Source organism: Ctenopharyngodon idella, chromosome 16 (genome assembly GCF_019924925.1).
Source record: "Ctenopharyngodon idella isolate HZGC_01 chromosome 16, HZGC01, whole genome shotgun sequence".
NCBI classification, from domain to species: Eukaryota; Metazoa; Chordata; class Actinopteri; order Cypriniformes; family Xenocyprididae; genus Ctenopharyngodon; species Ctenopharyngodon idella.
In genome coordinates this window covers 29,488,145-29,501,095 of record NC_067235.1, presented here as the reverse complement: position 1 = coordinate 29,501,095, position 12,951 = coordinate 29,488,145, and the positions used below count along the sequence as shown (strand labels likewise).

The 12,951-nt window shown below is 40.3% G+C and overlaps 1 protein-coding gene and 1 long non-coding RNA gene across 2 annotated transcripts in view; both read left to right on the top strand.

Annotated features, from left to right (window-relative positions):
* Positions 1–1,849: 1,849 nt before the first annotated feature.
* si:dkey-33i11.9 (synapse differentiation-inducing gene protein 1-like) lies at positions 1,850–8,654 on the top strand. Its single transcript, XM_051865100.1, has 2 exons — positions 1,850–2,307; positions 7,093–8,654. The coding sequence occupies exons 1-2, from the start codon at positions 1,984–1,986 to the stop codon at positions 7,261–7,263; spliced, it is 495 nt and encodes a 164-aa protein (XP_051721060.1). The 5' UTR covers positions 1,850–1,983; the 3' UTR covers positions 7,264–8,654.
* A 1,370-nt stretch (positions 8,655–10,024) lies between these two features.
* Positions 10,025–12,951, top strand: part of LOC127497021 (uncharacterized) — a 43,515-nt gene continuing 40,588 nt past the window's right edge. The window contains exon 1 of the long non-coding RNA XR_007925421.1: positions 10,025–10,271. This is a non-coding gene — a long non-coding RNA (uncharacterized LOC127497021). The remainder of the gene's footprint in view (positions 10,272–12,951) is intronic.

Below are 12,951 nucleotides of genomic sequence, written 5' to 3'. Positions count from 1 at the left end.
TTTTCATTAGTGTGAAGGATTTGTGCAGTCGTCTGTAACTGAATGACAGGCACTTCGTGTAACAGCAGAGCAACCTTCAGCTATCGTCTACAATGAGTTCAGCTCGTGCTCTTCCTTTGTACCTTGCGATGTTTTAAAACTCGGTCTTTTATTAGTTATCATTAAGTACATCACTGCCTGTAACAACTGAAATAAACCTGTATAAATGTGTCTGTGGACTAATATCTATTCTGGTACTGTTCTTAAATTCTTGTTAATTTTGATATATATAATGTGTTGCTGTTCAAAAGTATGGGATTAATAAAATTCTTTGTTTAGGCTCACCAAGGCTGCATTTATTTGATCAAAAATAGGCAAAAACAGATTTGTTTTCTATTTTAATATATTTTAAATGGATGTTTATTCCTGTTACTCCAGTCTTCAGTGTCACATGATCCTACAGAAACGTTGTAATGTGCTGATTTGCTGCTCAAGAAACATTTCTTACCTCTGGTTATCAGTGCTAAAAACAGTTGTGCTGCTAAATGAAAGCAGAAACCGTGATACAGTGCCTGTTTTCAGGATTCACAGAACAGAAAGTTTGAAGAACAGTATTGAAATAGAATCTTTTGTAACATTAGAAATGTCTTTTTTTTTTTTTTTTTAATCAATTTATTTAATCCTTGTTGAATAAAATTCATCCTTGTGGAATTCATTTCTTCATAAATAAAACTACAGTGATTCCAGACATTTGAATAGTATTTTAATGCATACATTTGTGCAAATAATTTGGGGGCCACTGTATGTAAAAGATAATGTTTTGTTGTCATAAAAAATGGTTTTAAATAAGTAAAAAATTGTCATTAAAATTCATACCACTCATAAAAAGAGTGGTAAAAATGTCATTTTTTGATCTGAGAATAGCTTTCTTATGTGTCATATTTTCATACATTAAGGGACTGCTAGCTAACATTTGTTGTTGGCAAGTCCATGCCCCATCTTTTCGTAAAAAACAAAATGTCAATACTGTCTCACACAATATCTTATGTTCACTCCATCACGTTATACCAAGCATCTAGTAATCAAAAGCAAATCAAGGCCATAATCCCATCTTTATTCCAGGATTTGTGATATATGTTTTGACATAGATCCAACAGTTTAATTTTTTTTCCCCCTCAAAGTTTCATAAGGTCAAAGGTGCCCCTTATTAAAGCCCCATGAAGAACATGCATGTTTATAAACACTAATGACCAGTGAATTCAGGTTGACTGGGACACACTGAGACTGGGAAAAAGTTTCCCGATCAACCTGAATTCACGCCAAATAATGAATGTTTGTTGTGTAACAAAATAAACTATCAAAAATGATCATCATTTTATATCCAGGTACACAAGTGACACATGGTCAAAATAACGGAAAAAAACGAAAATCTTGTAACACCTCTCTTCTCTTTTCTGACGTCGTGCTTACTGTTCGAGGGTGGGACAAACTGTCACTCACACCATGAGATCACAGCAATAGCAAACCACAACCATTAAAACCCTTTCACACAGAGATTCTGGAAAATACACTGATGATGTGTCCCAAGATCATGTGATTTTGGTTCACTGCCAGTGATTTTCTGGAATTGATGGGCACGTTCATACACCGTATACACACACACACACACACACACACATATATTACATATAAATATACACACATATAAATATATATATATTACAAAAACTTAGTACAAATAATCTCCAAATACCTGCAGTCAATACTATATGAATATTATGTTTCTGTGTTACTGTGTAGATGAGGAAGCTGAATCTGTCACACCTGCTGTCACTTCTTGCTACTCCTCCTACGTTAGATTCCTATAAATCTTCACATGACCATAGAGAGCCAAAGTCCGTGACCGAACAAACTTGATTCCTCTTAGCCAGAGTCCACAAATGTGTGCCACTTCTCTGTAAAGCACAAAGAAAACAGGACAGTCCCAGTTTACTAAACAGAACAATGGAGCCCCAAGAAAACTGGAATACATCTGAGAAATCAAAGTTGTTGCAGCCTGGGCCACCACCATACCAGGACCATTCTGGACACCCTCCTCCAGGGAGCTTCCCGAGCACCTCTGGGTATCAAGCCCAGCAATATGGAGCTTCAGGACCATACGGCCAAGGACCATATCCAGGTCATCCTGCTGTTACCGTGCAGCCGGCAGTTTATTTGACCAACATTCCACTGGCCTATCCACTGCCAGATTACCTGTGCTACTCCATCTTTACCATGCTGTGCTGCTGTTTACCTCTGGGAATTGTTGCTCTAATTTACTCTATCAATGTAAGTATTAGTTCACATACATTTCTTAACCCTTTTCAAACTGATAACTAACATTGGTCGATCATAAATTGCATTTTTTCCCCACTAATTTAATCTTTATTCATTAAATCTTAACTGTTTTTGTTTTGCAAATGGTAATAACAATATTCAAGAAACAGCTAAAAACTTGTCACGTATAGTTTTGGATTTGTGTTCATGTTTCATGTCTTTGTTTTGAAGTTTAGTCAAGTTTCATGTTCCTGTTTGTTGTGTGCTCCCTTATGTCATGTGATTCCCTTGTGATCCTGCCATCTTCCCTTGTCATATGTCCTATGTTGTCATTGGCTCATTGGGTTGATTGTGCAAGTGTTCCTTGTTTGTGATCAGTCCTTGTGTATTTAAGCCCTCATGTTTGCCTTGTTCTTTGTCTAGTATTGTCCCTGTACCACTTTGGGTAAAATTATGTTCATGTTTGTTGTTTTGCCATGCCACGTAAAGCCAAGTTTATGTTTGATCATGTTTGGACATTGTAAATAAAACTGCACATGGGTTCTCTAAGACTTGCCTGCAGTGGACTGTGTTACACTTGTCTCTTCCTTGAGCATAAACTGGAAAAAAAAATCTATGCTTTAACTATTTCTTTGTCTATGCTGTCACTTTTTCTTAATTCTGAATAATTCAGAAAAACATTCTGAACGATGTCTGAAACTTTGTATCTTGTCTTTATTGCCACTGATGAATCGCTTAATAAATGTAAATCCTTTCCACTAAAATCCCTTTAATTTAGAGGTAAGTTTACTCATATATGAAAATATTTACTTTTTCTTTTGTCCAACATGCAATAATGAGTAAACAATTGTTACATTCTTGGTCAACTTCCCCTTTAAAGGCTAGATGGAAAAGACTTTGTTGAATTAAAAGAGAGAGAGATCATAGTCGACAAGTCTACATAACAAGAAACGTATATACAATGGATTTTAGTCTAGATATAAGACTGAGTTCCCTTTCAGTCGGTCACGTTCGACGTATGTCAGTAGTGACTGACAAATTGGGATATCACTAGAGAGCCCTATCACCTTCGAGTGTAAACTAAACAAGCCAATGGATATTGGCGTGCGTGATTAATAGCACCTGCTCTGTCCCGCAGCGTGGGTATAAGTACGGATACAGATGCACGCGCACTTTGTCTTTCGCTTCGGAGCCAAGCATTTGTGTTCCTGCAAGATCGCCTTTACTGTGTAAAGCACGAGTCTCTTGGAGAAGAAGAAAGCCTTCTTGTGAAGTCTGTGCTGGTGTTACGGCACTTACAGCGGTGGCCGCGAGCTACAGAGCTCTCAACTGCTGTTTTTACAGCAAAGCTGTCTTTGTCTGGTCGGTTTGCGATTTGGGTACCGGTTCCTACTCTGTGTATGACTGTAGGCGATCAGCGTGCACCTGCAGTCACAACGCGGCTGATCCTCTGTGTGCTTTAGCACAACACAAAGAGCTGTCTCTTTCCCCCTTCTAAAAGAGCTTCACAGACGGACACTTCGTCTTTTTCAAGATGTCATTCCGTCTGTGCGTTTCTGGAGGCGGTCGTTTCCTATCTTCACTGACGGCCACAATCACTTTCTCTCATGTCTGCATAGCGTGCTGAGACTGTGTTTGTGGGTGGTTCATGTTCTCTCATGAGGATCACAGTGGGGCAATACCCGCCGAGCCAATCTCCGTGGGCCCCCACTCCTCTAGCGCATCGCAAACATGCTGTGACTGTGTTTGTGGGTGGTTTATGTTTAGTAAGAACATGGCAGCGCGCCATGTGTCGTCCAGTAGACGGCCACGTTCACTGTCCCACATGGCTGTGGATTGCTGGTCCTTCTCATGGGGGACCTAGCGTTTCAGTCAGGGCTCCAGCAGAGGATCAGATGTCGATTGCTACATTGGAGAGAGGGTTGTTGGGCTCTGGAAATGAAGATGAGGCTGAGCGTCCCACGGTTTTGGTGTGCTCATGCTGAATCAGATTCAGAGTTGATGACCATGCTTTCCCGGGCCCCTGGGGGCGTAGTGCGACGCGTACTCGCCTTGCCCCGCCCCCTGTTCTTTAGCCTGTATGTGCATGAAAAACTTGGCAGTATGGAAGCCTTTTGGTGCCAAATATGGAATGCCAAAAGGGCCATAATCTGCATTAAAAGTTTTTCCTCTCTCACTACCCTCGATGGTGGGGTGGCAGTGCTACGGGCACACCACCTCTGCCCTGCATGTGTCTTGGCCCCCGGCGAGTCTGTGGAAGGCCAAAGCACTCATTGCATGTGGGTAGTTCTGAGTCGGGGTTGAGCTATGCTGTGATGCAAGTCGATGCCAGACGATGTCCACCATGGTGGTCCAGAAACACCCCTGGCTAGCCTTGCAGAGGTGTGAGAGGTCGTCAAAGTGCGCTTTCTCGATACTCTCATCTCACAAGCTGGCCTAAACCCAGTCCGCAGCCAAGCCAGGTGGTTAGCGAGAAGCGGTCCTGAAACAGGCGACCTGGAGCAGAGGTAGACAGTTCTTCGGGAGACGATGCCCGCATCGCTCCCTCCAACGGAGGAGGGCCGGGTGAAGAATCTTTGGTTCCGTTCTGTTCCGCCGCTGGCTGGAGTCCAGTGGTACCTACGAATTAGAACTGTTCCCCAAGCCTCCAGGTCCCAAGAGGGCGCAGCTGGCTCACTCTCAGCCCCCTCTCACCTCGCCAGCAGGTCCCAGTGTGTATGTCGAGGCCGCCTCCCTTGTGCCGTCTTCCATACACACTGCCACCTCGCAGAGTCCGACCCCACTTCGGACCGTTATGCCGTCCGAGTCGAGTCCCAGTACTCTGCCTTGCTGCCCCACGCCAGGTACGTCTGTGGTGCCTTTGGTCCCGCTGGCTCAGAGTCTGGGAGCCTGGTTAGCGCTTCCCAGCCCATCCCTCTGGCTCATTTGTACCATCAGACTCGGCTATGCGATTCAGTTCGCCTGACGTCCCCCGGTGTTCAGGGGTGTCCATTACACTCGCGTGTCCCTGGACAATGCACCTGTTCTCCGGGCGGAGATTGCTGTCCTCCTGGCGAAGGATGCAATCGAGCCGGTCCCTCCAGCCGATATGAAGTCAGGGTTTTACAGCCCCCTACTTCATTGTACCTAAGAAAGGCAGTGGGTTACAGCCAATCCTGAATCTGCGTGTGTCCTGAATCCTGCCGTTCAAGATGCTTACGCAGAAACGCATTTTCGAATGCATCCGTCCCCAGGATTGGTTTGCAGCGATTGACCTGAAGGACGCGTACTTTCATGTCTCGATTCTGCCTCGACACAAACCCTTCCTATGGTTTGCGTTCAAGGGTCGGGCATATCAGTACAAAGTCCTACCCTTTGGGCTGGCCCTGTTGCCCCGCGTCTTTACCAAGGTTGCGGAGGCAGCTATTGTTCCGCTCAAGGAACAGGGCATTCGCATTCTGACGACTGGCTCATTCTGGCCAGCTCGCGAGAGCAGCTGTGCAAACACAGGGACATGGTGTTAGCTCACCTCAGCCGGTTGGGTCTTCGGGTCAACTGGGACAAGAGCGAACTCGCTCCCGGGCAGAGGATCTCTTATCTCGGTATGGAACTGGACTCAGTCACCCGGACAGCGTGCCTCACCGAGGAGCGCGTCCAGTCAGTGTTGAACTGCCTGAGTTCGCTCAAGTGCAGGACAGTGGCCCCACTGAAACTTTTTCAGAGGCTCCTGGGGCATATGGCATCCGTAGACGCAGTCACGCCACTCGGATTGCTTCATATGAGGCCGCTTCAGCACTGGCTTCACGACCGGGTCCCGAGATGGGCGTGGCAACGCGTTACGTTCTGTGTCCCCGTGACACCGAACTGCCATCGTACCCTCACTCAGTGGTCGGACCCTTCGTTCCTGTGGGCAGGAGTTCCCCTCAAACAAGCGTCCAGGCATGCTGTGGTCTCCACAGATGCCTCTGCCACCGGGTGGGGAGCCACGTACAATGGGCATGCAGTATCGGGTCTATGTACGGGGCCCCAACTGCATTGGCATATCAGTTGCCTCGAGTTGCTAGCAGTACGTCTTGCACTGGGCCGCTTCAAGGACCTGCTTGAAGGTGGTCCAGCTGATCTGGCAGCGTTTCGGGGGCCGCACAGATAGATCTGTTTGCCTCTCCGGACACAGCCCATTGCCAGTTGTTTTATTCCCTGACCGAGGGCACTCTCGGCATGGATGCTCTGGCACACAGCTGACCCCGGGGCCCCCAGTGAGCCTTCTCGCACAGCTCCTGTGCAGAGTCAGGGAGGACGGGGAGCAGGTCTTGTTAGTGGCTCCGTATTGGCCCACTCGGACCTGGTTTTCGGAACTGACGCTCCTCGCGACAGCACCTCCTTGGCCCATTCTGAGTTTCTAAATTTACATTATTTACTGTGAGCAGATGCTGGTTTTCATTTAAAAAAAAACACTTTTGTTCCCATAAATGATGTAACTAAAAGTGAGATGATGCAATAGATGATGGTTTAGATTAGGGAAATGAAACCATTACAGGATCTAACATGCAAATTTATGATATTGGCATTCAAAATGTGCTCTGGGTTTCCATTATTACATAAAAGGTCATACTGGTATTTGAAATAACACCTTTGGCATCTGTTTAAACATGCATTTCATTCATGAGCAACCATGTGAATCACTGTTAGAATAGACATTGCTTTACTACAATGTAAACACTTTAAGCACTCTTGCTTAGAGAAAACTCAGTCAGAATGGGTAGTTCTGAAAAACACAAGTGGCATAACTGACATTATGTTTCACATTTATTTTCACAGACTCGGAATGCCAACATGTCCGGACAACAACAAATAGCAGAGAACAACTCCAAAATGGCGCTCACTGTGAACCATATTGCTCTTGGTATTGGCCTTGCCCTCTTTGTGGTGTATATCGCCTGCGTCATTGTGGTGTCTGTAAATAGTCAGCAAGAAATAACACCTCCATAATTGTCATAGATATCATAGTTGGACAACAGGAATGAGGGCTTTCCAAAAATAGCATTATATAATGCCACAAGTATAATTTTATAACCACATTGTGATGTTTTTTAGATTACAAACATACTATTGTGCATTTTCGTATGATTGACTGTTTGATCTGTCTGGCTAATCTCTAATGTAAAATTATTAATGTAACTAAAACATGCTTTAAAGTTGATTATCTTATGTTTCAAAACAATGTAAACTGTGACTGTCAAAGTAGATATTGATATTTGTTTTTTCCTCCTGTCTTTAGATTATATTTAATTATAACTTTCAATGACCAAAAACAAGTGCTCTTTTTCTTTTTTATAACCATTGATGTTGTCATCTAAATACTCTCTATTCAGATACCCGAATAAATCAGTCTTATGAGCCGGTTCTTAGAAAATCAAAAACACATACCGAATTAATCTAACTGACATACTTAACCACAATACCTTAGTTATGTCCTATTTGAAATGAACTGAGGACTGTTATTTAGCTATTTGGAATCCTAAAAAGATGCAACTCACGGTTTTAGAAGTTCAAAGTCACTTATAATACACACACATGGCCACGTTGAGCCCTTTAAAAGCCCACCGGCAACTATAGTTGCCGCAGAGTATAGTTGTCATTTTCCTTTTGTAAGAATTTTTCTAGATGTTATCCATGTTTTATGTTTCAATGACATGCAAGAAAACAACCAAATAAAGGATTTCAAGAAAAAAAAAGGGTATTCACTTCCTTCCTGTCAAGGCTGTCAACTTCCTACACCTACTAAGCATAGCGAAGGCAAACCCTCCCAAAGAAAAGTAATTTTCATGTTACTAATAAGTATTTTTTTGTTGACATATATATCTACACAATCATGAAGGTCTCTAGAATCATCCAAACAAAACAAATCTTACAAGAGTTTTATAGTTTTTTGTGTACAAGCGGCAACTATAGTTACCGGTGGGCAAATGACTTGTAAGTACATATATCATGGGGAAATGGGGTATACTGTGTTAATAAGTTAATAAATCAAGGTTATTGGTGTTTAGTGCTTTTTGCTTTCATAAAATCCCACCTAAAACATAACTTATCCCTTTAACTGACAGCTCTACTGTATAGTAGACTGTAATTTGATAGTGATGGACGCACTTCCTTTGCATGTGAGAAATGCGATGTGGCCTTGCATGTTGAGTGCTTGCAAACCACTAAAACTCTACCCAAGAGAGATAGAAAATGGGAGCGGGGAGGACACATATGACATGAACTTCCCATTATGAATGTCTTTTGAAAGAAATTGTCTGTATGCACTGTTATTTTTGTCATTTGTCAAATATTGAAAAAAATGCCTTTATAATTGTGCAAATGAAGTCCTTAACAATGCATATCCACTCACAAAAATAATTTTTTGATAAATTTATGGTAGGAAATTTACAAAATATCTTCATGGAACATGATCTTTACTTAATATCCTAATGATTTTTGTCATAAAAGAAAAATCGATAATTTTGACCCATACAATGTATTGTTGGCTATTGCTACAAATATACCTGTGCGACTTATGACTGTTTTTTTTTTGGTCCAGGGTCAAATATGTTTTTATTTATTTATTTTTATTTAACTTTTTGATTCACAATGCCCTGTTGAAGCAACTTAATGGCTGCACTTTTTTCTGCACTATGTTCCACCACTTTAAGACAAATGGATTTGTTGTTTGTTGTTTTTTCATATTCAAGAGATTATAAGCATGATGCAGCTTTTTTTGGTTCGCATCGAACATTCGTAGACTTTTATACATAATAAATTTGTTTATGAATAAAGATTGATCTGTTGAAAGCAGTTATTTTGAGTTAGATGCCAAATGTTCTCCTCCTATTCAAATTTTACATTGAAGGGGTGCATACAACATATTTGCCGACCGGCAACTATAGTTGCCGCATATTCAAATGCAATTTTTAAGAAAAAAACAAAAACCTGGGGAAAATAAATGCAGAACATGTTCAAATAGGACACTATTAACATGACTATATGCATGAAACCATTCAGAAAAATTTGGGCACAAATGGGTTAAATACTCAAAATTCATCCAGTGAAAACATTTTTGAAATCATGACTGTCTGCATAAACGGATATGATTGGACGAACATTTTATGGTACTACTCCTTCCACAGACGATATAAATAAATGCATTTAGACCACTTAACTTAGTTATTGCTATCGGGATGTGTAGAGACTTTCAACCTGCATAACAAAAAATGTTTTTGAAGCAAATCACCTACCCTGCCTTTAACAGTGCTTTTTCTTTTAAAACAATGGAAGGATTGTTTTGACGTGGACTGCTGACAGGAGAGATGGGGAAACTCATTTAAAAAGAAGATTCACTGTCACAAAAAGGTCCAAAGAATATGCTTGGTTGTGATGATTTAATCCTGATCCTGATCCTCCTGATTTTTCATGTCTCTCATCAGGGTCATTGTGTAACCACAGGGTGGCTCCCGCAGTCATACAGTATGACGGGAACAGTGCCAAAGTTCTTGTCACTCCCTACAACCTACAGCTCCCCTCCCACTCATCACCAAAGTATATGAGAGTCTGAACCAGAGTACAGCAATACATACATCTCTACAGAGCACAAGGACAAAGGGAAATTACAATCAAAGTAAAAAAAGCCAATAATCAGAAAAATGGATCTCAACAATCAACCCCCAGGTGGCTGGAATTCAACTGAGAAATCAGGGATGCTGCAGCCTACATCCCCACCACCAGCATACCAGGACAATCCTGCTGGGTACCCTCCTTCCTATCCAAGCCAGCCAGTTCCCCAGGGCCCCTATGTCCAAGGACCATATCCAGGGCAATCCGTGGTCGCCGTGCAGCCTGCAGTTTTTGTGACCGCTGCTCCACTGGCCAATCCACAGCCAGATTACCTGTGCTATTCCATCTTTACCATGCTGTGCTGCTGCTTTCCTCTGGGCATCGCTGCACTGGTTTTCTCCTGCTCTGTAAGTATTAGCCAATGTACCTTCCTCTTATTTCTATTTTATAACTATTTATTTAATTTCTTTAATCTTCATAAGCATAATTAAACATAAAATTGCTGAAAAAAATCCACAAAAATGAGGTTCATGCAATAGAGAAGTCAAAATATTCAGGCATGTCTTTATCGTGGTTTACATTTCAGTGTTTAGTAATGTAAAATATCAAATATATAAAGGGCAAGGAGTTCGGTAATCATCAAGTTCGTAATTACAGACATTAATTATTTATTAATCATGACCCTTTAATGGCCAAGAAAAAATCTATGGAAAATGATTATTAATTATTTATACTGAATGAAGAATGATTTCTATGAACCAATTTGTGGTTCTTTGGGGAAAGAAATTTTGTGTTAATTATATGTTTGTATGATAGAGAACGGAAAAGTGTAGTGCCAGACAAAAGTCCAAGTCCAAATGTATGATACGTTCGAGAACATTTCCTAATCGGTTGATCTGTTAGCTTAAACATCCCCCACACTGATCCCACACATTATCAGTGATTCACTACTCAAATGATTGTGAAAATTGTGTATTTTGGAATACTGCAGTAATAACTAAATAATTTCTTGTGCCTGACAAACTGCACTTAAATAGAAAAGTATGTCTCCATCAGGTTGAGTTCACTTAAATAATTAATTTTATAAAGAGATGCAGTACTGAACAGGTGAAAGGCCTGTTAAAACTTAAGCTTGTGATCACACAAAAAAGCACTACAAAAAATGCAAGTTAATTTTTTAAAAACATAACCACCATCCTCCACTGATAAATATCAATATGGATGGCCATTGATCCAGTTTTTTGACTTCCTGTAAATGACTTTCATTTATAAGGAAAGAGGTGTGGCACTGGAGATCCTATCTACAGCTAAACAATCACTTTCTTTATTTGAAAATATAATTTTTTTTATTTGAAAAATACAGAATCTCCAGATCAAAACACAGGTGAAGAAGCAGAAACAAGCGATAAAAATTGCTTATGCACATGTAAAATAATGTGATCATCAAACATTAAACAGCATATAAATCAAAACATAACATTACCAAATGAAATGTCGACCCAGGAATAGGTACAGGACTGCAAAGCTTTGGGGGTGTTGACACAATCTACTCAATCTATGTTTCTATCTGAAACTTACCCCCATTCAAATTGATAAAAAAGAATGCATGACGCTAGAATAAAATGTTGTTTAAAAAAAAAAAAAAAAAAAGCAGAGGCTCCGTTCTTTCTTTTGAAATATTGCATGTATATGTACATACAACAAAATATTCTGGGGGCCATGAAAGTTTTGTGAAAAAGATCAAAAATGCTGGCACTCTCTGGCAACTTTAAAATAATAATAATAAAAAAAAAAAACTGGCGAGGGAAGAGTTAAAAAAAAAGATTATTATTACTTTACCTTATTTACTTTACATTATAATATGTGAAAATTATTATTTTAATATGTGAAAAATATACTTACAAGCCAGTCGTTTTCAACACGCATGTAGCTAACAACTGCGATTTTGGATGACTGCATTAGCTAAGCTAATCAGTTTGTTAGCATAGCTTACCTTTGCTAATAGTTTAACTTGGTAATATGATAACTTGGTTATCAATGTGCAAAATAAAACAGAAATATGTTAGAAAACGTGATCCAATAAAACTGATTACATTCAGGAGAGCGATAATAAGTAAGAGGTAACTTCATAAAGTTAAATTAACTTTATGAAGTTACCATTATCGCTGCACACAACACTAAATAATAAGTGTAAAGGCTATTGTACCACATACCATAGTTTAATCCTCTTTCCTTCAGTGAAATCTCTTAAATCATAGAAAAAAAAAAATTGTTGGACAGGCTTGTCCCAACACTCACATTTGCGGTCTTTGCATTTGACCACTCGTCTACTTAAATGACATTTGTCTTGTAATGCATGAAGTGTGTAACTTTTGATTACTAATGGACCACACTTACATCTGTGACAATGTGTTGAACTTTCATGTTTATGTGAGAAGCTTGATTAGTTGGCTCAGGAGTGTTTGAATGGGTTAAAATGAATGCAAACAGCAGATGTTTTATGTTGACACACTGTCAATGCATGACAAAGCAGCCTGAAGCAGTCAAACTGATGAATATGACCAGACTAATTACAAAGTAAACAACTCAGAACGAAGACCCGTGAGCAAACCATTTTTTATGAGCGCTCGGATCAGTTAAATAAAAGGTTTCCTGCATCCTTCATGATTTAATGACAAGAAGTTTAACAACATTAACATTATTTGGCATTTATTACAATAAATAAAATGAAATGTTAAAATGTATAAACTTGATGACATGTTGGTGTGACTTGTTTTTAATAAATAAACATAATTTTGCTTGTTATAAATAGTGTTTCTTTAACCTGGAAACCGATGAACTGGAAATGAAACATATATGTTGAACTATAAGAAAACCTATCCATAGAGTTGAGTTTGCCCCCCATTTGAGAATTCCCCCATGTGCCATTGGCTCAAAGAAATTCAGAATGAGAACAGAAGTGGTTAACATTGTTTTATAATTGTTTTCACAGACTCGAAATGCCAACCACTCAGGACAGCAAGTATTAGCAGAGAAGAACTCCAAAACGGCACGTACCCTGAATCATGTCAGCGTTGCACTTGGCAT